We start from the raw sequence: 27,020 nt of genomic DNA, 5'->3' as shown, positions 1-27,020 counted from the left end.
TGCATTGTTTTCTTTCCTCCCCACATTCCGTGACTGCAGCCGGCAGCACAATGCAAAGCTGTGTCTAACCCCCTAGCATTAATTTTCATAGCAGATACAGTCCAGCAAGCCTCATCCCTCAGTTTTGGTCAAGGGCATCTAAGCACACAAGCACACACACACAAATATTCACTGCATGGATGTGTGTAGATGTATTGAGAGATGAAGGGTTCACAAACAAGCCCAGTGAAATGCATGCTCACTGAGATGGTGAACACTTTGAAATATTCTCTCTTGCTCTATTTCTCTCTCTATCTCTCTTTGCACGCACACACACACATACACATACACACACACACACACACACACACACACACAGAATTGTTGATGCTGGCAGCTGGTTTCCCGCTCCTAGAAGTGGGGTGACAGTGATTTATGACTAAGGGATGATCCAAGGGAAAGCAGCCAACTACAGGACGTCAAAACAAAGAGAGGATGAGTGGGAGAAAAGGTGAGGAAGAAAAAACTTCACCCGGAGACCTAGAGAGAGAGAGAGAGAAAGAGAGAAGAGAAACAGAGAGAGGGAGAGAACTGTGGCGAGGGACAAATACATTCTGGGTATAATATGAAAATGCATTAGAATTTGATATGAACAAAACCACAGAAAGCATGCAGGTAGACTACACGGAGATGGAGGAAGAGGTTCTGTGCAAGACGGACAGATGGACAGAGAAAAAAAGAGAGAAAGTGATGTTGAGAGTAGAGTTGTTTTGCTGTCGATTAGTGACACGAGCTGCGGGGCACAAAACCACTCACAAACTATTGACTTTTAAGTTGGAAGTACCTCACCTTGCCCTATTACATTCAGAGTCCTGGAAAAGAAACACACAAACACACACATATACACAAACATGCAGGGGGGAGATAAATCACTCAGTATGGGCCAGACAGATTCAGATCTAGCCTCTCCCAACTCTGAGAGAAAGTTACTTCTGCTTCTCTTGTTTTTTTGTATTTTTTTTTAAAGAGAGATGTAGAAGAAAGTCAGTGCAAGCCAGAGAGGCACAGGGGAAGAGGGGGAGAGGAAATCTAATGTTGAAAAAGCAGATCTCAGGTTTAAGATGGGAATATCACCTGGAGAGGTGTGTAGGCACCTCTACACACACTTCTAACTGAGCTGGAATCAATTGCTTTCAGTGGAGAGGGTTTCTATCCCTGAATGCATTATATACACACCTTAGTGAAAGGAATGTTAAACAGCTAGGAGCTAGGACATGTAAAAGGAGCTACAGTGGCCGAATGTTGTTACACGTTGCTATTCTTTTCCCTCTGGCTATCTTCTATTTTTTGCATTTTAAACAAAATGTATGCAACTTTAGGTCCGAATTAACTGTGCTGACAGCAGCATATAGTTCGACAACTATTGTAAAAGAAAATATACTTTCTTTCCTGCTGATGGTGCAGTTCAATGGTTCATATCAGCATTGTAAAGCCTTCTTGGGGTCATATGCAGAATTGAATTCGCTCATCAAACACTGGATAAGGTGACTAGTGGGTCAAACTCTCAACGAGGCTAGAGGTCTCCACAGTCTGAAGCAGCACGGTGTTTTCAGCTAAATGTTGATATCAGCATCCCGACGTGCTCACAGTGACAATGGTAACATGCTGATGCTTTGCAGGTAAAATGTTGCCATCTTCGTTTAGCATGTTGGTATGCTAACATCTGCCAATTAGATAAATACATGATACAGCTGAGAATGAATGTAATGTAATCCGTTTTGCAATTATCTAGTGATGTGCCCTGAAGCGAACATTTAATGGAAATCTCTTCAATGGTTGTTGAGACTTTTCAGTCAATCTCATGGTGGCTCTAGATGAAAAGGCATGGAATTACCAATGTCATTAGGGTTTATCCTCTGGGGACCATTAATGTGTGCACAAAATGTCATGACAATGACAAATAGTTTTGCTTTGGACAGATTTGTGTATTTATACTGAACAACAAGACCTCCACCAAAGAGACTGTTTGATAAATACCACCCTTAATGACATATATTTGCCAAAATGAGCATTTTGTTGCTCACAGTATTGCAGAGCTTTCTAAAAAAACAAACATACGTCATTATACATACATGTACGGTTCTCGGTTGAAAAAAAGGCAGTTTCAGTAAATTTAGGCTACAACCACTGACCTAAGTTTAGGGCAAAAAAAACTTCCTGGTAAGCTTAAAGAGTAAATAAATGTACTTAAATGCCAGGAGTGAAGCAGTAACAAGGGTGACGTTAGCGAAAGTTGCGTAAAAGATGGAAGTTACATAAAAAGTAATCTACTTCTGTTTCCACACAGGACACAAACTCCATTCTCCTGGGTGAAAGGGTTAGTTGTGTGTTAATGATACATTTGATTTTTATAGTGCTTTTTAAAGGTACTCCAAGTTGCTCTACATAAGGTTAGCGTTGAGGTTAGCTCGTATGATGGTGAGCATGAATAAAGTGGCAGAGGTGGAAGACATGCAGATGTTAATCCATATGACAGCATCACTCGGATGTGCCAATCATCAGGATGATGAAAAGTATTTTGTATTTTCAATTTCAAAGTATAAGTGATGCTTTTCAGCCTTTTATAATCTTTTGTGACCTTTTGCCTTCTGGGAAAGTGTTTGTTTAGTGTTGGTACACTGTGATACAGAACTGCTTTAATTGTTCCCTATATTTATAATGAAAAATGTTAAACAAAGTGGGGAAAAAATGCCTTAATTCACAACCAGAATAGGAATTGTACACTGCAAAACCCAAACTTGGTGAACTCAAAATTTCAAGGCAACAAACTTCGATAAAATTTTAAGTTGGACAGTTAAACTAAATATTTTAAGTATTGTATTTGAGTTCGCTCAACTCTGAATTCAGATATTTGAACTTATAATTTTACATTGTAATAACTTTTAATCCTTACTTCTGCCAACTTCTGCAATGTGCTGAATTGGCACGATTGTAACGCCGCTATGAAATGTCAGCTAATGTTGTGACCACAATTTTGAGTTAGCATTGATACGCTAATGGCTACTATGTAGCTGTAACAAGCAGCGCCGCTAGCATCAGTTAGCCGCTAGCTTTCGCTAATGACCGAATTTCACCGCTTTCCCGCAATTGACAATAAAGAAATAAGAGTTATCAGAACTATTGTCCCTTGTTGTGAACCCCAACTTAAAGATATAAGTAACAACAACTCACAAACTTGTTTTTGAGCAGACAACTGGCTTCCTTTGTTGTGCTAACTTACATTATTGCCCTAAATGTCAATAGTTTATATTTCCAAGTTTTACCAATTTAAATCACTGTTTTAGGCCAAAAAATACAAGTTGGCTTTTTTTGCAGTGTATCACTAAACCCATGTTTTGGACCAAATTGCTGGAACAACTGACCAACGGACCAAATGATTGACAGACTGCCATTGCCTGGAGCCCAAAGCATGACAAAGAATTGTGTTTCTGTGCTCTCATCTGCCAGACACAGTTGAGTTCCTGATCACTGCGGTTATAGCAGCTCCAAGGTTGCAGCAGCTCCCAAGTTAGAGATGAAAAAAAAAGAGCATGCACACTCAAAAAACATTCACAGGGTCAATAAAAATTGATATGAATTATACAAAAACAGCCCAAAAACAGCAGTGGGTTGATATGGTTAATGCATGCAGTCTGGACAGACTTACCGTAGCACAAATGCTACATTAGTCAGACCGAACATCCTCCTTCCGCTGATGTAAGCTGAAATATTTTTGTAAGAAGTACATGGCTCACTCCTCATTGACTCATATCTCCAATCTGCCTTCTGCATTTGCTCTTTAAAAATAAACCACTATTTCTCTCTTTAGCTTTTCTTTTATTTCCCTCCACCTACATGTTTGCTCATTTATGACCCTTCCATGGTCACATAGATATTTTAAGAGCATCAGTGCACTCATCTTTGCTCTCTATATCTTTGGATGCATATAATTCTTTTAATCCTTCAATAAAAACTGAATGTTATGCTTATTAAGCAGTTCACAGCAAAATGCCCAATGTGTAAACAAACTGTACCACATGATAAAAACTGCTAAATTCATCAAATGCCTTTTAATTCTGTCATAGATGTCTTGGCTTCATGCCATAATATCACATTAATGCTTCTCCTCTCTCCTATACACTGATGCAGCATAAAAGAAAACAGGCCCAAAGCAATCAAATCATATTTTGCTGAAATTAAAATGCATTAGACCAGCTGTGACTGGTGCCCATTTCACTGTCAGCAGACAAGTAGCTTCATGTGCTGTCACTCATCTGTGTTAGCTTGGATTAGCTGAATGAATTAGCCTCTGATACAAAGCAAAACACTGCTTTCCAATTACTATACGTACCACTCACACTTCAGTCAACCTTACCGGCAATGAATTAAAAAGAGGTTTGACTGACAGGGAGTTTATGAGGAGGATGGGAGCTCTGTCTTCTTCAGCTTCAGAAATATACACTGTATACTCTGGGTAGTGATGTCACAATCACAGATAAGTAGTAGATACCCATAACAGTGAAAACATTTGATACCACGGTGAGCTATGCCATGCTGAGATGTTTTATTTGCCTGACAGCCAAACTCACTTGTCCAAAATAGAAAATGTAGGTCACTGGGCAGTAAGTTTGAGATCAGAGCTGCCACACAGTCAGGAACACAGAATCTGCTTGGCAATAGTGGAACAGAATTTAATGAACTTTACTGATGAGACATTTGAGGTTTACATTTAAAACAACTAGTTAAAAAATGTAAAGTAATTTCCATTTTCTTCTACTCTACACTGTCTCTCAGAGGGGAATTTCCATATTTGCATGTTAATACAAGATATATGCTCACTGGCTACTTTATTAGCTAGCAAGGTGTACCTAATAAAGTGGTGGTGTGGTCAATCTGCTGTTGTAATCGATCTGCTTCAAGGTTAGATGTGTTGTGCCTTCAGAGAGGCTCTTCTGCAGACCTTGGTTGTAACCAGTGCACTGAAAAAAAGCCAACTTGTATTTGTTGGCCTAAAACAGTGATTTAATTTGGTAAAACTTTTTGGGCAACAAAGGAAGCCAGTTGTCTGCTCAAAAACAAGTTGGTGAGTTGTTGTTACTTATATCTTTAAGTTGGGGTTCACAACAAGGGACAATAGTTCTGATAACTCTTATTTCTTTGTTGGGAAATTCGGTCATTAGCGCAAGCTAGCGGCTAACTGATGCTAGCGGCTAACTGATGCTCGCGGCGCTGCTTGTTACAGCTACAAGAGTAGCCATTAGCGTATCAATGCTAACTCAAAATTGTGGTCACAACATTAGCTGACATTTCATAGCGGCGTTACAATTGTGCCAGAGAAATTTAGAGTTGAGCAAACTCAAAAACAAAACTTAAAATATTTAGTTCAATTGTCCAACTTAAAATTTAACCGAAGTTTGTTTTTTGAGTTCACCCAACTTTTCTTTTTTTGCATTGTGGTTATTTGAGTTCCTGTTGCCTTTCTATCATCTCCAACCAGTCTGGCCATTCTCCTCTGACCTCTGGCATCAACAAGGCATTCAGGCCCACTGGATATTTTTTCTTTCTCGGACCATTCTCTGTAAACCCTAGAGATGGTTGTGAGTGAAAATCTCAGTATCAGCAGTTTCTGAAATACTCAGATCAACAACCATGCCATGTTCAATCACTTAAATCTCCTTTCTTCTCCATTCTGATGCTCGCTTTGAACTTCAGCAGCTGTTTTCACCATGTCTATGGCTAAATGCATTGAGTGGCTACCATGTGATTGGCTGATTAGATATTTGCATTATAGAGCAGTTGCACAGGTATACCTAATAATATGACCGGTGAGTGTAAATCAACTCAAAAATTATTATGCGTTATTATATATTATGCAGCAGTATTTAAAGCAATTAATACTAGTTCCACCTCTGCAATGATAGAGTGATGAACACATTAATGCATCAATAATCATAATCCAATAATTAATTAACAATTATTCTGATATGGGCAATCTGCATAATCAGGAAGGATATTTTTTACTTTTGGTGCTTTAAGCATATTTTAATTCTTATACATTGTAGCTTTACTTGGGTAAAATTTTAATCCAGGAGTTTTAATGCAGGACTTCCACTTGTCAGAAAGTATTTATACTTCTACTGAATAATGGACAAGCCATGATTGGTTGACAGAGACAGAAAATGTATCATTAACAGCAGAATATATTCAGTGTTGGATTTATCATAATGGAGTTATTTTACAAATTCTCCAAAAATGACGCGACAGTTCGAAGCATGGCGGTTAGCTTCTGCACAAAAAAGGAGTTCTTTCCCATGCATATTAATTGTTAGTAACTTTATGTTGAAAACATGTCCAGATATTTATGATCAGTTCTGTTCAAGTACTGTTTGGTGGTGAGACAGACAAAAGCTCCATCGACAGTTTATTTTCAGACACCACATTCATTTCATTTTACACTTATTTTTCACCTCCTGTCAGGTCAGCGCCAAAGAATTTCATTCCTCATACCTGGAACCTGCACGACTATAGAAAAACAGGTACCAACATATTTTTGAGAATTGTGGCATCGACTTGGTGCTGAAGCATCGGTTCTCGTGACATTATCCCTAAATCTGGGACTGGAAAAAAGGGGAACATCTAATGCAAGATGCTGCAATTGCACACATACTGTACACCCACAGGGACATATTTAAGCAAACACACACATAAGTGCACACATGCTGAGCACATACACACACACTTGTACTGTTACTGAGAGAGAAAGACAAAGAACAAGCCTGAGGGTTGATTCTGATGCATTTACTTATCGCCTGGATTTAAACCTTCACCCCTCTTTTCCCCTCAGTACATCTCTCAATCGCCCATCTGTTATCCGCCTCCACTCTTATTTAAATGCGTGAAACCCTTCCATAGAAGCAGACAAAAGTGAAACAAAATTAAAGAAATAAAGGGAACATTATGACTGATGGATGCAAATAGACAGCCCTCTCTAATTTGCACTTTTCTGTGATGCGAGGAGGCAAAAGGAGGAAAGGCGATTGCAAAAGAAAAGCATCTCCTCTGATTCTGTTGAGTCATTTTGAGAAACACGTATACGAGACAGTGAGTTCTATGTATAGAGAGGAGCATAATGAAAGGCAGCCGACAGGCAAAGCTGATGTGCTGACAGTGATTATTCTGTGTCTGAGTTACAAGAGAAGTCACCCAGGTAGCATTGTTCACTGATAAAACTGACAGCAGAGCTCTCGATGGCATCAACATTTCAATAAACGCCGCGCCATAACAAAATCCCAAACCAGCAGCAGAGATGAGATAGAGGATGGTGTTCCCGTCCCCTCTCTGTATGGTTAGAGGCAAAACAAAAACATCTTGGATTTTTCCCTTTGGCTCCAAAGATTCTGATTTCCTGAGAAGTGACATTTTTTTTAATGTTCCCCTTCTTTTTTTTCCTAAGGACTAGTACTCTCTAAGCCTGTGACAAACAATATATGTGACACTTTTAGAACAAAATGTCTCTTCCGAAAAAAAGAGTGTTTTGTAGACAGATTTATCTGGCCTTCAAGCAAGTGGAGCTCACAGCGCTGGACAGAGTGATAAAATACTCTGGGCTGACCCAATTGGCAAGTTCTGAAAAACTGCTTTATCGGTGGCTAGAAAGAAGCTCAGCCGTCAGAAAGAAGCTCAGCCGTCTGAAAACTGGCTATAATTCTCAAGAACTGAGAAAGACAAAAAAATCAAGTGAAAAACAGCCCGCACATAACCCTAATAAGCACTTGTCACGCAATTCCAAACACAATCTAAACCCAACTACTGTGTAATAACAACATGAAAACCCAGGAAAGCATAATTACACCATGTCAAGCTGCAAAATCATGTTGTGCGAGGAAGCCGTGCTCTGTTGGATTTTATGGCTGCAGGTCTCTGCTGCCCAGAAACAAGTAAAGAACAAGCAGAGGCTCTAAAATGCAGCTATTAAATATCCTTCTTTACTGGCAACTGCATCACGCCTACTAATTAAGGCATCACTTCTATAGTTTGTGCTCGGGTAAAAAGGCCACATTTCACATTTCATATGAAAATTAGTTACAATAATTACATGCGGTCACAACCGGAAAACCAAAAGGCTGTTCCAGTTCAGTTTTACAAGCCAGTGTCAGTGGTGAGGGAAATGAAGTGGTAGATCTGGAAAAGCAATCAGAGATTGACCCGTGCTGTTTGGTTTGCCAAGTGTCTGCTTTTACACAACAGCCATTGGACCGCGCTGACATGTTGAGAGAGAGTTCAGAGGCTGCTTAGCCTTCGGGGGTTCAGTCTCTCTGCGTTTCTCTTTGTTCAGACATGGCATGAAAAGAGAGAGCCTGTCGACATCGGCCTACGGAAAGGGAAAATCTAGCAGAAAATGCACTTCATTTTCACTTCCTGTGATGCATTCTCTATCACCTTAAGCTGTGCACAATGTGCTTGTGTGAGATGTGTTTGTCTGTAGGTTGGTGGAGAAATGAGCAAACAACAAGTAAGAGGCATGTTCTGTAAACTTACTCGGTGGGGCGTAGGAGTGCTGCTTTGCCCAGGCGGAGGATGATGGGTCCTCGAGGGTTGCGGATCTTCTTGACATCTGTGCTCTTGAGCAGGGAGAAGCGCCTCACCAGATTAAAACCTGACAACAAACAGCATTCATCAGCAACCCACATAAATAAAAAAACTCAGAGAATGATACGAGTCTGTTTGAGCTTGTCTTCTTCACCTGTGATATTGTGCCGGGCAGTCTGAGGAAACTTCCACTCATCCACTTGCAAGGATGGGCATTGTTCATCTGCGGAGACAGATAGATGACACAGAGGAAAATCAAGAAAAGAAGTCAAAGAGTGGGTGCAACAAAAAAAAACTTGAACTCTACGGTAGCATTCATGAAAAGTCAAGAACAGCGCATTAGTCTTTGGAGGAGTTATTTCAAAAGTAACCTTTCACGTCCTCTGCTGGGTGAAACGGACAGAGTTTGTGTGTGAGAGAACAAGCGAGTGCAACATACATACATTTGAGAGTAACACAAATATTGATCCGGAAGAAAGAGAAGTAGAGTGTCGGGGTGAAAGAGAGTCAAAAACAGAGTGTAAAACACAGAGAGAGAGATGAAATGAGGGCAAAGCTGTGCGGAGAGGAACACAGCCCGGTCTGACAGGCTGTCTTGCACCACGCTTGTCTGTGGCGGTAGCCTCTGTTTGATGGATATGTTCTCACCCTGTCAGGGGAGGTTACAGAGAGAAGTGTTGGCTGTCAGAGCGGCCTGCCTCCCTACAGAAGGGAGATGTGAGATGTGTAGAAAAACGGGGCTTGTACAGGTAGACATGGACCCTGTGAATCACTCTGATCCACACTTAATTGATCTCTTTGGGGCCAAGGACCAAGGCCCCGAGCAAGTTCTACAGGGGCCAGTTTTTTAAAAAGTATTGTTGTTTTTTTGACTATGGCTGCACTGTGGAAACAGGTGGTGCCCCGTGTTAACCACAACTAAAACTTAATGATTTTCTTTGGGCTGTGTTGCTGTCAGTAATATTCTAAATCATTAATGCAAGGCATCTGCCAGAGCTGAAGGTTAGATATTTTAATTCAGCCTCATTAAATGCTGCCCTGTGCACACCATGTGGACCTAATAATGATTTTCTGTATCTTAAGAGTTTGGGGGGTGGTGTCTTTTCCAAAACCAATATAATCACTGCCTCAAGTCAAGAATCCAAGGATAAAGAATGTTTACTACACAGATTGTGAAGCCCCTTAATGGCAAATGTTCTAATTATAGGGATATGTAAATAAAATTGATTTGACTTTACTTTGCTCAGCTTTTGTGTTCTTGTTCTGTTATTTATCAATTGAAAGGAGAAAAAAAAAACATTGTGATGTCACAGTTAAGTTGACCTTTGACTTATCCGACATTTGCGTGAAATGTTGTCATAATTAGCATCTAAATTATGGTTCAAAACATGTTTGTGAGGTCACACGGGCCTTTGACCGACATAATATAATCAGTTCATCCTTGAGTCCATGTGGACGTTTGTGCCAGATACAATACATTTCCTCCAGGTGTTCCTTGAACATCACATTCACAAGAATGGGACCATCGTAAGGTTACAATGACCTTGATGGAAGACCTTTGACCACCAGAATATCAGTTCATCCTTGAGTCCAAGTGACGTTTGTGCCAAATTAAAAGAAATTCCATAAAGCATTCCTGTGACATTGTGCACGAGAATGGGACGGACAGACAAACCATTTTATGATATCATGTTGGGAAATAACACAACGTCGGGTAAATATGGACTCCATCCATCCATCTATCTATCATCTGTCCATCCATCCATCATCTATCCATCCATCCATCCATCATCTATCCATCCAACCATCCATCCATCTATCATCTATCCATCCATCCATCCATCCATCATCTATCCATCTACCATCTATCCATCCATCCATCCATCCATTATCTATCCATCCATCCATCCATCCATCCATCCATCCATCCATCCATCCATCCATCATCCATCCATCCATCCATCCATCCATCCATTATCTATCCATCCATCCATCCATCCATCCATCATCCATCCATCCATCCATCCATCCATCCATCCATCCATCATCCATCCATCCATCCATCCATCCATCTATCATCTATCTATCCATCCATCCATCCATCCATTATCTATCCATCCATCCATCCATCCATCCATCCATCCATCCATCTATCATCTATCTATCCATCCATCCATCCATCCATCCATTATCTATCCATCCATCCATCCATCATCCATCCATCCATCCATCCATCCATCCATCCATCCATCCATCCATCATCCATCCATCCATCCATCCATCCATCCATCCATCCATCTATCATCTATCCACCCACCCACCCATCATCTATCTATCTATCTATCTATCTATCTATCTATCTATCTATCTATCTATCTATCTATCTATCTATCTATCTATCTATCTATCTATCTATCTATCTATCTATCTATCTAGCATTTATTGTTGACCTGCTATCTCCCCCTGAACATCCACTCTACATTTATTAAAAAGCCACGGAGTCATCTGACTGAGTTTTAGAAATTGCATTAGCTTACGCTAGTTACAGCTTGTAAAATCTAGCTACAGTTGACATTTCAGCCAATAAAAATCACGAGCATACATTTGTTTACCTCTGTGTGAAATTGAAGACCCTCCTTGTAAATTTAAAGTAGAAAATCTGTCACTGTAAACTGCATGTGCTTTGCAAGAACGGAAAGGTAGGTAACGATGAATTGTGTATGCAGGAATATAAACTAAAGATCAGCTGCTAATTGAGATGTAGAAATTGTTTGAAGGTCACCATTGATTGTTGCTTTGAAAAAGAACGCTTTTTCTTCTGGCTTTCTTCTCCTGCTCATTCAGACATTGAGTATAGTAATGCACTTCAAACAAAAGTGATGTTTTTGTCTCTCCTAGCTTTATGGATTGAGTTGTTGCAGACGTCTTCTTGATGAAACAGTGAGTGCACTGCAGAGAGAGAGTGGCCTTGCAGCTTGCAGCGGCAACACATTGTCTGTGTTTCCAACCATAATTTAACTTGATCCAGACTGGAAGTCACATCAAAACAAGTGGAAATTGCCTAATATAATTACTTAAATAATAGCATCCAACTGACTTTAATTAAGAGTTAGGAATTTAATTTCACGGAGGGCCGGCTCAAGAAAGAATTAAATCACATTCAGCGCTTCATCACCTTTTATCAAGTTCATCAATTGACACCCTGCAGCTTTCTGCTCATCTTGGTTTCAGAACACAAAGACTGTTTGAAAGCACAGCACATTTCAGCCTGTCTGCCTGCAGTGTGTCATTTTCTTATTGCTGTCTGCAAGTACAAATCAAGGTATGGAAGAGAGATGTCAAACAGCGGTGTTGTAGTACGCTGAGATGAAAAGTCAAAAGAAATTGTATGAATTGAATTTGACTTCTGAACAAAGTAACAGACGCAGTGGAGAGTACAGGAAGTATCAAGCAGCATCAGAGTCCTCTGATACTCTCTCACATCTTACATACTACTATTTTCTCTCTCACTTTATCTCTCTCTCTCACACACACACACACAATCACACATGCTGTATTTATAACTTGACTGGTCCATCCGGAAACCTTATCCGCTGACTCAGCACAAAGTGCACTCTCTGCAGCCTCACAAAGACACTGCTGCCTTAATAAAAGTAACATTCACATTCACCCAGAGCTGATCTTCATATCTCTATTGCAGGGTTTTTTTGAAGTCAAGAGATGGGAAGATCTACCTTTCCTCATTTATTTTTTCTGGGTTTTTTTTCCTTCCCTTTTTTGTTTTTCATCACCGCCCCATTTCCATCAGACAGAATCAAGATGAAGGCTTTGTCAGGAGTAATCCTGGCTGGAGGCAAGGAAGCAACACAATGAAAAGTCAAGCAACAGACGAGATGAGAAGGTGGAGAGAGGAGACACAGGAGAGAGGTAAAGAGAATATGTTCAGTTATATTAGCTGTTTCTTAAGCTAAAGGTGGAGTCATCTTTCCAGAGGCCATTTAAGGACATCTCACACTCAGTTTGTAAAGCCCACTTGACTCAACTAGAGCTGGGCGGTATGGCCAAAATCTTCTATTATCTAAAATCTTCTATGTAAGTAATTTAACATCTCAAATAGAGCATATTTTCTGGTAATTTAATAAATAAATAGTCTATATGAAATAATCACATGGTAAAGCCTTTGTTTTGTATGTTATGAGTGAAGTAATTTTTATTGTTTACTCCAAATTGTTCCCATATAGGGGAGGATCAGAATTCAAAGCATTGTCCAAATAATGGAAATGTTGCTTTGATCCTACAAGTAGAAAATTATATACGATAGACATTTTTATAAGGTATTGATTATATTCAGTGCTTAAATGTATATAAAAACGCAAAATGTACATATTTTTAGAAATCTTTCAAAAGATGGTTTAAAACTAAAATGTTATTGTTATTTATTTGGCAAATAACAACCTTTTAATATCCAAATTTGAGCCAGAAATTTTTTGAAATTTGCCAGAAATGTAATTTTCTGTACAGGCTATTATCTGACATCTTAATCAAGAAATAATAATGTGCTTTACTATTTTTACTTTTTTTTTAATTCATCAATAACAATAATCATATTTTTGCATTAAAAATATTTTGGTTAAAGAGCTTCTACATGCCCATGTATTAACAATTCCAGAAACATAAAAAAATATTTTGCTAATTACTAATGCTGTTAATTAAGTACAGCTGTGCTATAAACCGGTGGTCTAATAAATTTGATAAGCACTGTACATTGTCATTTCACACAGCCATAGCCTCGACTCAAATGTGTTTGTTTTTATATGCTTATTAATCTTAATTTTTTCAATAACTACTGTGTCGAACGGACTGAAACCATTAGCATAGCCTGCTAATACTGTACAGCTACACAATACAAAAGACTTGCCAACTTGAAGACTTAGCATGCTAACATGTAGCCAAGGTTAATGAAATAGGCTAAAGCCAGGGCCGGCTCTAGGCATAGGCGACATAGGCGGTTGCCTAGAGCGCCATCTGCTGGAGGGGCGCTGCCAGTCACCCTCGAGGGAGAAAAAAAACAATAATAATTTTCGAAGCTCACTGTCGCCCTTGCTTCTTGTTCTGTCTTGAAAATAATAAATATTAACAAAAAAAGAAACAGATAAAAAAATGACATTTTGTCACTTGTGGTGCTGAGTCACGTGACGTGTAGTCACTGCCTTGCCCCCCCTTTAGACGGTCAGATCGGTGTCATGTTGTCCGCGACCCCATTGAACACAATCTCACACGCACAGTTCAGATCACCCAAAAAAGAAACAAAATGACAAAAAAAGACACAAAATGACTAAAAAAAGACACAAATTGACCCAAAAAGACACAAAATAACCCAAAAAGACACAAATTGACCGAAAAAGACACAAAATAACCAAAAAAGACACAAAATGACCAAAAAAAGACACAAAATTACCAAAAAATACACAAAATTACCAAAAAATGCCCACATTGACCACAAAATCATAAAAAAAAGACACAAAATGACCCAAAAAAAGACACAAATTGACCAAAAAAGACACAAAAAGACTAAAACACATGAAGACTTTAACACAGTAGAGACAGAGCTGACTTCCAAAATGATTTGGCGACCCCCAGAAATCAACCCCAAGGTTGAGAATAGCTGGCCTAGGGCACCAAATGGGCTAGAGCCGGCCCTGGCTAAAGCTAACAAAGTACACCTTTTATATATATATATTTCAACCTTGATTTTAATTCAATGTTCTTATTGGACCATTTGGTGACAATGCACTTGTTGTAAATGCACCATACTATCAACTTATGAAATTCATATGATAAATGTCACCGTATGAATGTAAGTCTAATATTCACTTGTTTTTGCTAGGTTTTGGTCCAGCTCATCGCTAACTTTGTCTTTCGTTTGGTGTTTAGACACTATAGTGGGTTTATCAGAGGTTTTTCAATGTAAACAACTGCGCCTAGAGCTCATTTTGTAGACTGGTTACTTTAAGTAACCCTGTTCAGGTTGTCAATTGTCGCTTGATCTGTTGTAATATAAAAATATTGACTAGTGCAGCTTTAACATAAAACAGCTCTTAAAGGAAATTAACTACTAACAAGCTCTGAAAATGAAAAAGCATGAGGCTGAGGCTGTATTTGTATATGGGTAAATCACATTGGTAAACAACATAATGATAGCGCTTTTAAAACCGTGAATCAAGCTAAATGTTGTGTTCACTTGTAGGAGCACAGGTCTTTTGCTCGCACTCATGGGATAAACAAGCTATTCCCACATAACTCAAAGGATGGATAATATTTTAGTGGACTGTGCGTACTCAGACACTTGGCAGTTGGGCAGAGGACATACTGTGAAACTTGAACCCCATTTTCTCTCATGCTGTGATCAAAGGAAAGTGTTTGCTTGTTGACAAGCTAATTAGCACATAGAATGAGTGCCACTCCAGGATCCTGCTAGCAGCTGCATGTAGCTTTAAAGAGATTGGATGGTCTTGGCTGGGTTCACTTCCTCTTTGATGGGTTGTGTTTGAGTCTTGCCAAAGCAGGTAATGATACTACTGTACACTGGCAGTCCTGCAGCACACTGCTGTGAGTGTTTCCCCATATTTCCACTTTGCCAAAGATAAAAATTCAGGACATTTTGGCTCTTTAGGGAAGCAAAACACTACTTTTGATGTAAACAGACTTACACTTAACTTGGAGGTTGTACAAGTGAAAGGTGTCAGACAAGGACACACCAGAATGATTTGATTATGATAAATGCATCAATATACAGGAAACAGAAAGTTCTAATATAGCTTGTCCTTAGGTAAAAAGTCTACCACTCAGGCATTTATTATGACTAAAAACAATGTACAGTATCAAATCAAATCTAGCTGGTCCCTCTGGAATATCCCACATGATATTTCACAACCTTTACACTGGTGGACTCAGAAAAGGGGCAGGGAGGGACACCATTTTGGAATAAAAACAATAATTGCCCTCTTGGATGCCCCTGGCAAAATGTGACAAAGTGCCCCTTTGGGTGCCCTTAAATGGAGAAAACAAAGTGCCCTCTAAGGTACCCTTGAATGGAGAAAAGTGCCCTCTCGGATGCCCTTCCAGCTATGAAAACGTGATGAAGTGCCTTCTTGGGTGCCCTTCTGGTGAATAAAAAAGTGATAGTGTGCCAATTAGGTCCCATTTCCAGTGGGAAAGAAAGAGGTGTTATGTACAAATGGGTGCCCTTAAAGGGAGTAAATGCAATGAAATGCCCTTTGGAGTCCATTTTCCTTGAAGAATGTGATCAAGTACATTAATAGGTCTTCCTGGGTGTAGTAAAAGCCATGCAATGCCCATCCAGTGTAGAATATGTATGCCCTGCATGGTGTACTTAAAGGGATATTTAGGGATTTTGGACATTAAGTTGCATTAAAAACGTGTCAGTAGGTTACATGCAGAGCGCTGGTGTTCTAGTTCTGGCTGGTCCAGATCCTAGAATAGCTAGCAAGCTGGCAGGGTTGTGAAACTACAAGGTTTTACTCCACAAAACTACACTAAAAGGTCACCTATTCCACCACAAAACAATGGCCCTCGTGCATATTAGAAACCAACCTCACTTGGCACTAATTTGTTTCATGAAAAAGCCAGTAAATACAATGACAGCTCGCTGTAATATGACCACCATGCTTACAACTGGAACCGGCCAGAACTCCAACACAGGAGCTCAGCAAGTACGCTAATAGCTTTGCATCCACTACACCAGCTATTCTCAACCTTGGGGTCCCGACCCCAATTGGGGTAGCGAGATGATTTCTGGGGGTCGCCAAATCATTTTGGTCATTCTGTGTCTTTTTTGTGTCTTTTTTTGGTCATTTTATGTATTTTTTGGTCATTTTGTGTCTTTTTTTTGACATTTTGTGACTTTTTTTGGTCATCTGGTTTCTTTTTTGTGCTTCATTATTTGCCATGTGTTGTATCAACTAAGTTTGTATGATCTGAACTGTGACATTCTGTTCAGTGAGTGGGGGTCGCGGACAACATTCATGTTAAATTGGGGGTCGCGACTCAAAAAGGTTGAGAACTACTGCACTACACTACTGGCAAGTATTTCTCACAGCTGAATGTCCAAAATACCAAACTATCCCTTCAAAATTAAGAAAACACGATGCAGTGCCATACATGCTAGAGTACTCTCTACACACTGGGCCTGACCACATGCAGCTGGTGGGACAGTCTGTCCACCACTGAACCTTTTGGTTTAGGAATCAGTGGCCTTATCTAGCAGTGCCTTGTTGTGGCCACGCTCTGCTGAAACCAACTGCGCCTGATTTTTAATTCTATTTCTGTAGCAGCAAACACTTGGCAGAGTGCTTTCATTAGGGAGAAGAGGTCACAAGTGTGCTCACAGTGTCAGACTGTTGTGGTGTGTGGTTTGCAGTAAGACAGGGTATGCTAGTTATTGAATGTGCTTTACAATTCCAAGATAATTGGACTGGGCTGCTGATCAGCAAAAAGTCAGACTCAGAGGGAGCCAGAGTTATTATTAGAGAGGGGCATGCTGGGTGCTGTAGTTGACTCAATATGATGACTCAAATATGATGATTCACCTTAGCCTATGTAGGGTTAAAGAGTGGGGAAATGACAAATTTGGAAGATGATAAAAGAAAGGAGGGATTGAGACAGAGGGGGGGTGTATCACTTGCCCTTTCGGCCAAATGAGACAGACAAGAGAGAACATTCCTCTTTGTTTTTTTCCTGAGATAAAACTGCAGCATGGAGGAGTGGAAAGACTTAAAACGCTGCACTTTAGAGGGATGAGCTCACTCATTTCCCCCTTTGTAGGCCTCTGGCCCACATTAAATACACACTCACAAGTTCACACAGACACAGACTGGGCCCATGACACATCATTTACAAGCCTTCACATCAATGGACTGAGACAGAACATGCAGATGTCTCTATCTCAAATAAGATTGTGTTGTTTGGCATGCTGTTTGGAAACTGTGTTTGTGTGCAAAGTATGCAGATAAATATTCATAAGTGAGGCTGGATTGGACCATCAGAGAAAAAGGCAACATACACTTTAAGGAAACTGATTGCTTACATGTCATTAGGTTTAACATTTGACTGATCATGTTGGTCACCTGTTGGTCATTAGCATGAAATATACAGTACTAAAAGTTATGGCATGCGTTTTGTTTGCAGTTCTGTTGAAACTCCTACAACACATTTTCTTTCTGTAGAGACAAAAAGACATTAGAGGGCAGGTTCCTTCATGAAGCAGCCTCCCTAAAGCACTTACAACTTTAAGTGTTTTGCTCAACTTTATTTCTTGCCAGTGATGTTCAGGCACTGTCCATAAAATGTACCCAATAAAGACTTTGTTTGATCTTCGCTCCCTGGCATCCTGTTTCAACTGGAATAACATCATATCAGCAGATTAGTTCCAGTTTTGTAAAGCATTCACATATGTATTAAATTTTGCTAACTCGTGAAGCTAACAAGAGGCTTTAGCATTTTAATTATTTGTTTGTTTGAACATAACAAGGACTTATGTTCCTCCATTCCTTACAGTGTTGTCTTTCTTGTACATGTGTGCATTTGGCAGGAGAGTGTTGAAGACCCTCTCATGTCTATGCATGACAATTTTGGTACGAGTTTGGTGGTAAATGGCTGAACACACAGCAAAAGTGTTATGAGGCTCCGGCCTTGTTTACATTTTTTAGGGTCAAATGAGGACCCAGCGGCCACAGCTGCTGCTTCTACAGCAGTGTAGGCCTATTTTTTCTGCCATTTTCTTTCATTTATACTGCTCATCATTTAATTTCATTTTATTTAATCGGCCTACTGAACTGCTAACAGAACTATGCTAGTTCAGAGCTATATTAGCTCTGTTAGCCTCACTCAAAACTTTATGAACCATACAATTCCAATTGTGCTAATTCAGCTACCACTGCTAGCAACTATACTACTTTTCTTTTGTCACGTTTTAGATAGTCTACGAAAAATAAGTGAAATTAAAGCTCTAGACCTGTGGTAGTACCGTTAGCATAACCGTACTGACGTTCTATTATCAACGTTTACTGACTTCTACAGGTCATAAAACTTAACTTCCAACATAAACTGAACAGAAATTAATCAACATATTAGATTGAGTTACAATTTTTTTATTTTTTTATTTGACTTCCACCCACCTGGAAGAAAAAAAAAATAAGATGAAATGAAATGGCTGGTAAATGCTTCTCAAAAAAGAAATGTAAGAAAGTGAATGGATGGTATCTGTAAAGCATACAATTTTGTGCCTGCTTATATATAAATAGAAACCTTTATTCCACAATATTGATGGTTCTGTGGTGGCATTTCAGATCTTAAGCCTGCAGTGCACCATAAGAGCATCAATTGATGTGCGTCAAATGTGGCGGGTCAATTATCGCTTTCAGAGCATTTGGCCCTTCTGATTCGGTACAAATGAGCTTATAACTACTACAGTTCATTGGCACCAGAAAACATACAACTTAGCTCAGACCCAGACAGAGGGAAACTGAGTGAAAACAAATCAATACACAAATCCATTACTTCAGACTGTGTAGGGTCCGTGGTGCACAAAAAAAACCCTATCAGCAACACTTTACCAAAGGCAGGGAATCTCAGCAGTTTAATTCAACTATTGGGACTAGTCTCTGTGGCTGATACACTGCAGAACTGCAGTGCAATCACCCAGCTCGACTCCTCAACACTAGTTTTACTTAAACCTGCTTTCCTGCTGTTATGTCAGCAAATTACCAGTAAGTAGAGATTTGGATGAGTCAGAGGAATGTGTGTGTGCGGTGCTTGCTGTGACAAAGTGTTATAGCTGCACTTGAGAAAGCACTTTCTTCCAACCACTGGGGGAGAGGACTCAGGGGAGCTGCAAGCTGACTCAGTCTCATCTGAAAAGCTCTGACTAGGGTCTCCCAAGAGGGACTCCCACCTCCACAAAGCTCCCTTCGGAGCTGCAAGAGCTATGGAGGATTGCTCTGCCCCCCCAAGTGATATCACAGAGCGGCCCCTGAGAACACACTGACAGTGATGAGGGAGTGTGACAGTTGGGAACGGAATAAATGAATAGACAAAACACTAAAATAGATTCCGCTTCACCTCTCTGACTCTTGTTTTCTGTCACACACACTTACACCTGCATCCAAATATCTTCAACACACCAACAGACAGTTAAACCAACATTTAAAAATGCTCATAATCTATAATTTGTCCTACACAAATATACAGAAACTCAGTTTGACATGGCAGATGAAGAGGAGCAGAACCGCAAATGGTAAACACACGCGCCTCCTTGCCACAGCCTGACCACCGTTCCACCAACAGCCACCGGCAGGAAACGCACACAAGCTGTGATTACAGTCCATTTTCATTGTAGCCTTGGGCCCCATCACACACACAGGGCACACACACACACTCAGACACAGACGGACACAGTTTCATCAAACTCAGATGGGTTTCAAAGCGTGACGAGCTGGTCAAGCATACGACCCCAGATTGAAAATTTGTCTCAGTTATAACTGTTGGAATGGTTTCTTGACTTTGTCTTTTTAGCATTTCAGTAAAGGCACAAGGACTGTTCTGAGAAGCAGTTGGTTGAAACTAATTAGTAATTTTTTTGCGGGCTTGACCATTTAACATCTTTATTCACAGCTTCAGTGATGGGCACTTTAATAGTGCTCCACAGCGACTATTAATGTGAAGCAATTATTTTTTTGGGACTCAAGCTATTTGTTTTCTTGCCTTGAGTTAGATGAGAAGATTGAACTGTTATCTGTGGTAAATATACAGCAAGCAGCATTTTAAGTAGGGTGTTCTTCCTTAGTTTTATTTACGAGTTCATATGTTAAAACCAATAAAGCTTAGACGACAAGTTACAGCTAGCAGCTAGCTAGCTTAGGTTAGCATAAATCCTGGAATAGAGGTAAACAGCTAGCCTGGGTTCTGTTTGAAGTCATCCTCCTACCAAGTGTAAAAATTACAACCTGTGGTGAAGGTGACGTTTGTGTCATATTTTTTTTGGTTGACGAGTTTCCCAAGCAACCAGTGGAGACTAACCAACTCCTTTGAAGCTCACTAAGTTGCTAAGGATCCTGTTACAGAGCCCTAACCAGCTAGCTGCTTTCATGCTAGGCTAAGTTAACTTGCTGCTGGCTGTGACCTCATTTTTATCTATCTATTTTTTAGATTCTCATCTATTTCTCAGCAAAAAAAGCGAATGAACATACTAGGGTTGGGCGATAGGACTTTATATATCATGCAACAGAAGAAACGTGTTCGTCGGTAGAGATTTGGCAGCTAATCAGAGCTGGATGATTGCGTGATTTCTTGAATCCAACTGCCGAACAAGGTAAAGATCTGTGCACATATGTAGAAAGAAAATAAAGGGCGTGGCATCCTATTATTCTTCAAAACAACTTGTTCTTGGGAAGCTTCCTTTTTAAAAGAATTTCAGTTTTACTGAATTGAGTCTTGTTTTTAACCTAAGTGTTAAAGTTGCATTAAATATAACAGTTTTCAAGTTTTCACTTGAGTGTCTCAAGTGAAACAGTTTGTATTGGTACGGAAGTTCCAAATAAAAGATGTAGAGTACAGTATGGTTGTTTTAAACCATGTCTTAATTTAATTTATAGAATAATTACTGTGTTATGATCGCCCCCCAGAGCCCACCACATGCTGCACTATTCCTTATTTTAAAGCAAGATATTATTGTTATGTATCTCACATATTTTGCGATACATTGGCACTACTGGAGTAAAACTACAGCGGGGAAGCAAAAACTCACCTTGCTCTGATGTCAGTGTTTCACATGATCCAAAACTGAGGGCCAGCAGAGTCACGGAGCAGCCGAGCAGCCACATGTTTCCACTCCACCGGAAAACACCTCACTCACCTCAGCCACCAGCTGATGGACGGACAAGCAGAGAAAGACAAAGTCAGAAAAGTCAAATCCTTCCTCCATTCTGTCAGAATGCCACCCAGTCTGCTTACTGTGCCGACAGCTGCACATTATGCTTGACTCCTAAATAGACGTTGATGTATATTTATGAGTCAGTCACAGTTGATGTGTTAATTATGTGGTATGATGCAGGCTTTGTTAGTGGCATATGAATTAACCAGAATGTCCCTCATTAAGAAGTGTAACTCTATAAAGTCTGATCATAGTCATTATCCTGTCCATCTGGTTGGCCTTTTGACTGGGCAGCTGCTACGCACACACACACACACACACAATCACACAGGCATGTGAATATGTCTGAGAGTGCATTTAAGTGCAAACACACACGTGACCATATCTAGGAAAGAAGTCTAATAGTAAAAAAGACATTTTTTACATGCTGCTGCAAACAAATACCGAGACAACAAAGCAAAATGCACACAAGAGTAAAATGACTTCCATGCAGGCTGGTTGGTCCTGAGTCAAACACACAGTGGGGCCAAAACACACAAACACATCTGGAGACTATTCCACTGGAGCCATAGTTGTGTTGCACCAGATGCTTCCACGTGGCCCAACAACAAGCACACACACAATCAGCACAGATGCAAATACGTGCCACGTCTAAATAACCATTATAATCAGTCTGCACAGTCCCCTCTCCCTTACTACAAGCCCTTGTTCATAAACACACACAAGAATGCACGTAAATAAACACACCAGCACCGCCCACTCCCACTCGCATAAACACATCCCAGCTGACCTGGACTTGCCCTCAGCATGTGTGCGGACCCCATAACTCTGCAGTGTTTACAGGTACAGAAGGGCCCTCTAGGCAGGCAGACGAGCAGACTGTGTCTCTGTACACACACCTGTCCCGTCTGCCAGGAGAAATGACCCCCACTCTCCCCCGGGGGTACACAATGTGGTGCTCCTGCCCAGCAGAGGACACTGTGTGAATACAATCGAGCCCGACCCGATTGCCTGCAGCTTGCTGCTAAACAGACAGTGTGGTGGAGGACGGTGTTTTAAATTATGTTCCGAAATAACAAGGACAGCTTGACATGCTCCACGTTGTGAATTATGCATTGAATTTTGGGGGCTCAAGGTGTGGTTGCTTCCCTTGTTTTCTTCTATCTCTAAAAGGCCAGGTTACCATCTCACTAAAGCAGAAGGAGTCTGTCTCTCTATTTTTCTTGACAACTGTTGTTTCAATCGACTTCACACTGGGTGGGTGTATTGCTGAGGATCCAGCAAAGCGCATGGTCAAGTGAAAGCTCTTCAGATCTACAGGACGTATTTATTAGTAGTGTGTTATGTACGCACCATGTGGTATATAGCCTCTTTGCATATAAAGTCGTACATCAGAGTACGTTCCAGACCGATGGGATGCAACTGGAGGCAGGCTCTGGGGCAAAAACTACCACCACTGCACAAATGCCTGTGATTTGCACTGTTATGCAGCTGTTCCAATAAATCACATTGGGAAAAAAACAAGGGCTGCTTTTGGGTCTCGAAAATAGTAGTACATAAAAGGAAGACATAACAAAAACCCTCAGAGAAACAGCAGCAGATGTGGATCAGAAACCTCCCTCTTAAGTCTTGAGGCGTGGAGTTCAACTAATGTCAGACTTAAAAAATTTACCTTAAAGCGTTGTGTTAAACATGTCTCAAAGTTGATATTTCTATGCAATTACAATGTGCTGTAGTAACTTCAAACTAGGCTTTGAAAGGCTGTTCCACAGACCTTTGGGAAATAGAAACAAAATTTACCTCGCTAATGTTAGCTAGCTAATGGTTTTGCAAACAAGCTTTTTGAGGAGACACCTGTTAAATATTTCTCTGCTGACCAGCATGCTGGGTACACCTTGCTCTCTTTTACTTGCTATACAATCAAGAACAGACAAAGACAGAGACACCAGAGATGTTACATTGTGGCAAACATTTCAAGCATCCGCTATGTAACTTTCACAATTAGCCATGTTGTTCCTGGAAACAGCCTTATCCCAAATAGTTTGCTGTTAGCAAATGGTGTCTATACTCTAGCATAGGGGATGCAACTGTGTCATGGCTGGTGTTCCCAAGAAAGTGCAGTGTTGAGTGTCAAGTTGTTTGGATAAGAAGTTCTTGAGAAATCTGCTAAAAGCAATACCAAGGAGGCCAAGCAATAAAAGCATGTTCTGAATGGCCACTGCACTAGTTTTATGAAAAGAGCATGATCTTTGCATGCCACTGTATAATCATATTTGTTGAAAACATGGCAACATTTTATGCAAAAGTAGCTGCAAGCTCAACAAAAACAACAACAAACCAAAAAAAAAGGTTTCCCCAGCAGTTGGATGGGTGGAAGGTTAATCAAAGCCTTAGACGGCTGAGTTTGAGCACTCTAAAGCTGCAGCCATTATTATAAGCTTCATGCCACATGATCACAATAATAAGAAAGTTCACACAGTACATAATACATAATGCATCACAGTCCAGAGAACACAGGCTGAGGGAAAAGTTACAGCTCATTGCTATTATTATCTGGCCATAATCCAAAACAATTTAATAGGCTTCCTAATATGTGTTGCTATGGATGTCTCTCTTTCTCCTTCTCTCTCTACACTCCATCTGCAGCTTCACGGGCCACCCGGCTGGCTCCAGCAGATAAAGCCAGTATGGGGTTAGGCCACTGGGCTTGGCCGCTGGGCTGGCCATGAGCCCGGTAAGCAGGCCTGCGAGTGATCGGTCACTGAGTACGAAGCCAATACAGGAAGGAAAACAATGACAGATTTGATAGTCTTCCAGCACTAAAAGCCTGAAGACAAGCACTGGCGGACAGAAGTGGTGACCAATATCCACAATCACAACACATGCATCATCATTTCAGTTTGGACGTTTTTTTTCTTACAACAATGTGTTTCCCACGAAAATACAACCCTGCTTGGTAGTTCCAGGGGTCATTTTGGTTTAAGGTCCACACCTGGTGCCTATTTTTCCATTTCCATTACAGCTACCAGCTCCAGTACATTTTATGGCTTGAATAAATGGACAAAAGAGGCACTGATATTGTCCTATATAACAATGGAGGTAATATCTGCTCAATGCTTAGCAATTTTTGTTGTCATACATTTCATCATCATTGCCACCGCTTACAGATGGAACAACAGCCCCAACAGCAGCCTGTTTGGAGGAACACACTCTGACAGAGTTAAATGAAACATGTCCACTCTATGGCCTGACAAGAGAATTGCTTATTAGCCACCCGGACACGGATGATTAAACAACAGTGAACCAGTTGCCCACTGTTTAGACTACTTTCCATCTGTTTAAATGGGAAAACCCAGCATAAATGTGTCGGTCATGTAATATTTGAGGGTTCACTGCCTTTCCAGCTGTCTCTCTCAGCATTCTGTAGAAAGAAGATTGATGGACAACTCGCTCACAGGGTATCTGTTTCCAATTTACCCCGCTCTATCTCACACATACAAACACACAGTGTCAAGAGTGGTTTAGATGCTGGGCAGTGATAACAACCTCCTGATCTGACTGTGGTGCCGTGACCCTGACTGAATCCTCCAGAGAAAGTCTTTTCTCAGCAGAGTTGTGAAGGAAAGTCCACATAAAGTAGACTTGAATGCAACCATAATACAAGAGACCTGCATAAAAAGTAGACTTGAATGTATACATTCACATAAAAAAACCAATAATAGACAATACAGCACGTTTGCAACAGAAGACAATAGGGGGCAGAGATACAAATATGTGGTCACAGACAGAATGAGGTGGCCAGACAGATATATAGGTAGAAAGTTGTTTATGAATATAGGCTTACACACATTGATGCTGGCAATTGTCCATCATCCACTACTGGGGTAAGCAGCAGCAAACATCCAGGAAGACAACCGTTAGGTCAATTGCTGTTTACAAAATGCTGGAAAATGAACTCTTTGGTAAGACTCTTATTGTGAAGAGACCTGAAATGATTGTTGGACTGTGACCACAAGAAGGACAGCAGTCTACAGTCATGCTGGCAGGTCCCAGAGGCAGTACTTAAAGCAAACTCTTGGTTTCCACATGGCCATGAGCATTATGTATGTTAAGTCATGTACCCAAGTTTGGGAGGATCAGTGTGAGCCACTTTGGGAACATCTGCCTGTTCACACTACAAGTGTGCCAACTTCTTGTCAAGTGGTTACACACAGTTTTCTTTATTTAAATTTCTCTTGTTCTTTGACCAAATACGACCAACAGGAGGTCGCCATAATGTTGTTTAGTGCATCCATCTATGCTGGAATATGATCAATGTCTAAGGCAGGCTGATGTAAAAACCAACTTAAAGCTAAACTAGTCCACATCAAGTCCAAGACCTGTAACAGTCAGGTTTGAATCAAGTCCAAAGGAAGATTAAATTTAGTCAATGCTGAGCCCGGAGCAAACTGAGTCCTGTTCAAGACTACGATAGCGTCATAAAGATTAAGATGAACAAGATGAACAACAATAATCTGTCTATGATCATTTTTCTATCTTCTTATATCAAATTTATTTAATCTAATCTGATGACACCTAGGCACAAGACCAAGACAAGTGCAAGATTTCAAAATACTGGTTAAGAGATTGGAGACCCCCGGCCTTTGACTAAAAATGACCATGCCAACAATTCGATGTTATGCAAGCATCACAACACAACTTCACAAAAAGTACAGCTGTTGCTGATGGCAATGTCATGAGTTATTAAGGGATTTGGTCATAAACCAAAGTACAAGACAAACTGTCATTTTCGATGATGGCACTAGGTGAGTTAGCAATTTCTACCAATGGGAACATGAATGTTTGTTGCAAATTTATGACAATCCCACCAATAGTTGTTGTTTCATGCAAAACCATAAATGTGAGGTTCATGGTGGTGCCAGAAAAAAAGTCAGCAAATCACTTAAGTCAGTCGACCTATCTCTGTGCCACATTTTGTCCCAATCCATCAAACAGGTGTTGAGATATTCCACAGGATAAGTCATAAATCTGACCTGCTGATGTCCCTATAGGAACAGTTAGAGATCACCTTGGTCAAAAGGATCCGGCCTCAGCAGAGCATGTATGCCAGTACCAGATTTAATGGCAATCCATCACATAGCCATTTGGATATTTCTGTCTGCACCAAAGTGGTAAACCAACAGACTGACACTGCCATTCAAAAGAGATGGATGTTGACACCAGTCAATATGCTGCCATCTTTTCTGTCATGGCCAGAGTTCTTTTTGTAAGATAGTAAGAATCAGAGCATTTCTGTCAGAAGCTTCGATTTGCTCTGATTCCAATATGTCAGCATGAACATAACAACTTGTCCGTGTACACTCATGGCTCTCGAAACTTTGGTTGTGCTTCAGGCCAAACCTGAGAGTGCATTTACAGGCCTGTTACAACTGGGGAACTTGGAATGAATAAAAGTAACTAAAGA

The 27,020-nt window shown here is 40.4% G+C and overlaps 1 protein-coding gene across 1 annotated transcript in view; it reads right to left on the bottom strand.

The window, feature by feature from the left end:
• col16a1 (collagen, type XVI, alpha 1) overlaps nt 1–27,020 on the bottom strand; it is a 101,339-nt gene that overhangs the window by 72,401 nt on the left and 1,918 nt on the right. Inside the window, exons 2-4 of the mRNA XM_059350193.1 lie at nt 21,431–21,550; nt 8,762–8,830; nt 8,557–8,674 (exon numbers count right to left, since the gene is read on the bottom strand). Coding sequence (XP_059206176.1) covers nt 8,557–8,674; nt 8,762–8,830; nt 21,431–21,506 — 263 coding nt within the window. The 5' untranslated portion in view covers nt 21,507–21,550. The remainder of the gene's footprint in view (nt 1–8,556; nt 8,675–8,761; nt 8,831–21,430; nt 21,551–27,020) is intronic.

Source organism: Centropristis striata, chromosome 14 (genome assembly GCF_030273125.1).
Source record: "Centropristis striata isolate RG_2023a ecotype Rhode Island chromosome 14, C.striata_1.0, whole genome shotgun sequence".
Classification (NCBI taxonomy): domain Eukaryota; kingdom Metazoa; phylum Chordata; class Actinopteri; order Perciformes; family Serranidae; genus Centropristis; species Centropristis striata.
This window is presented reverse-complemented; position numbering and strand designations above follow the sequence as displayed.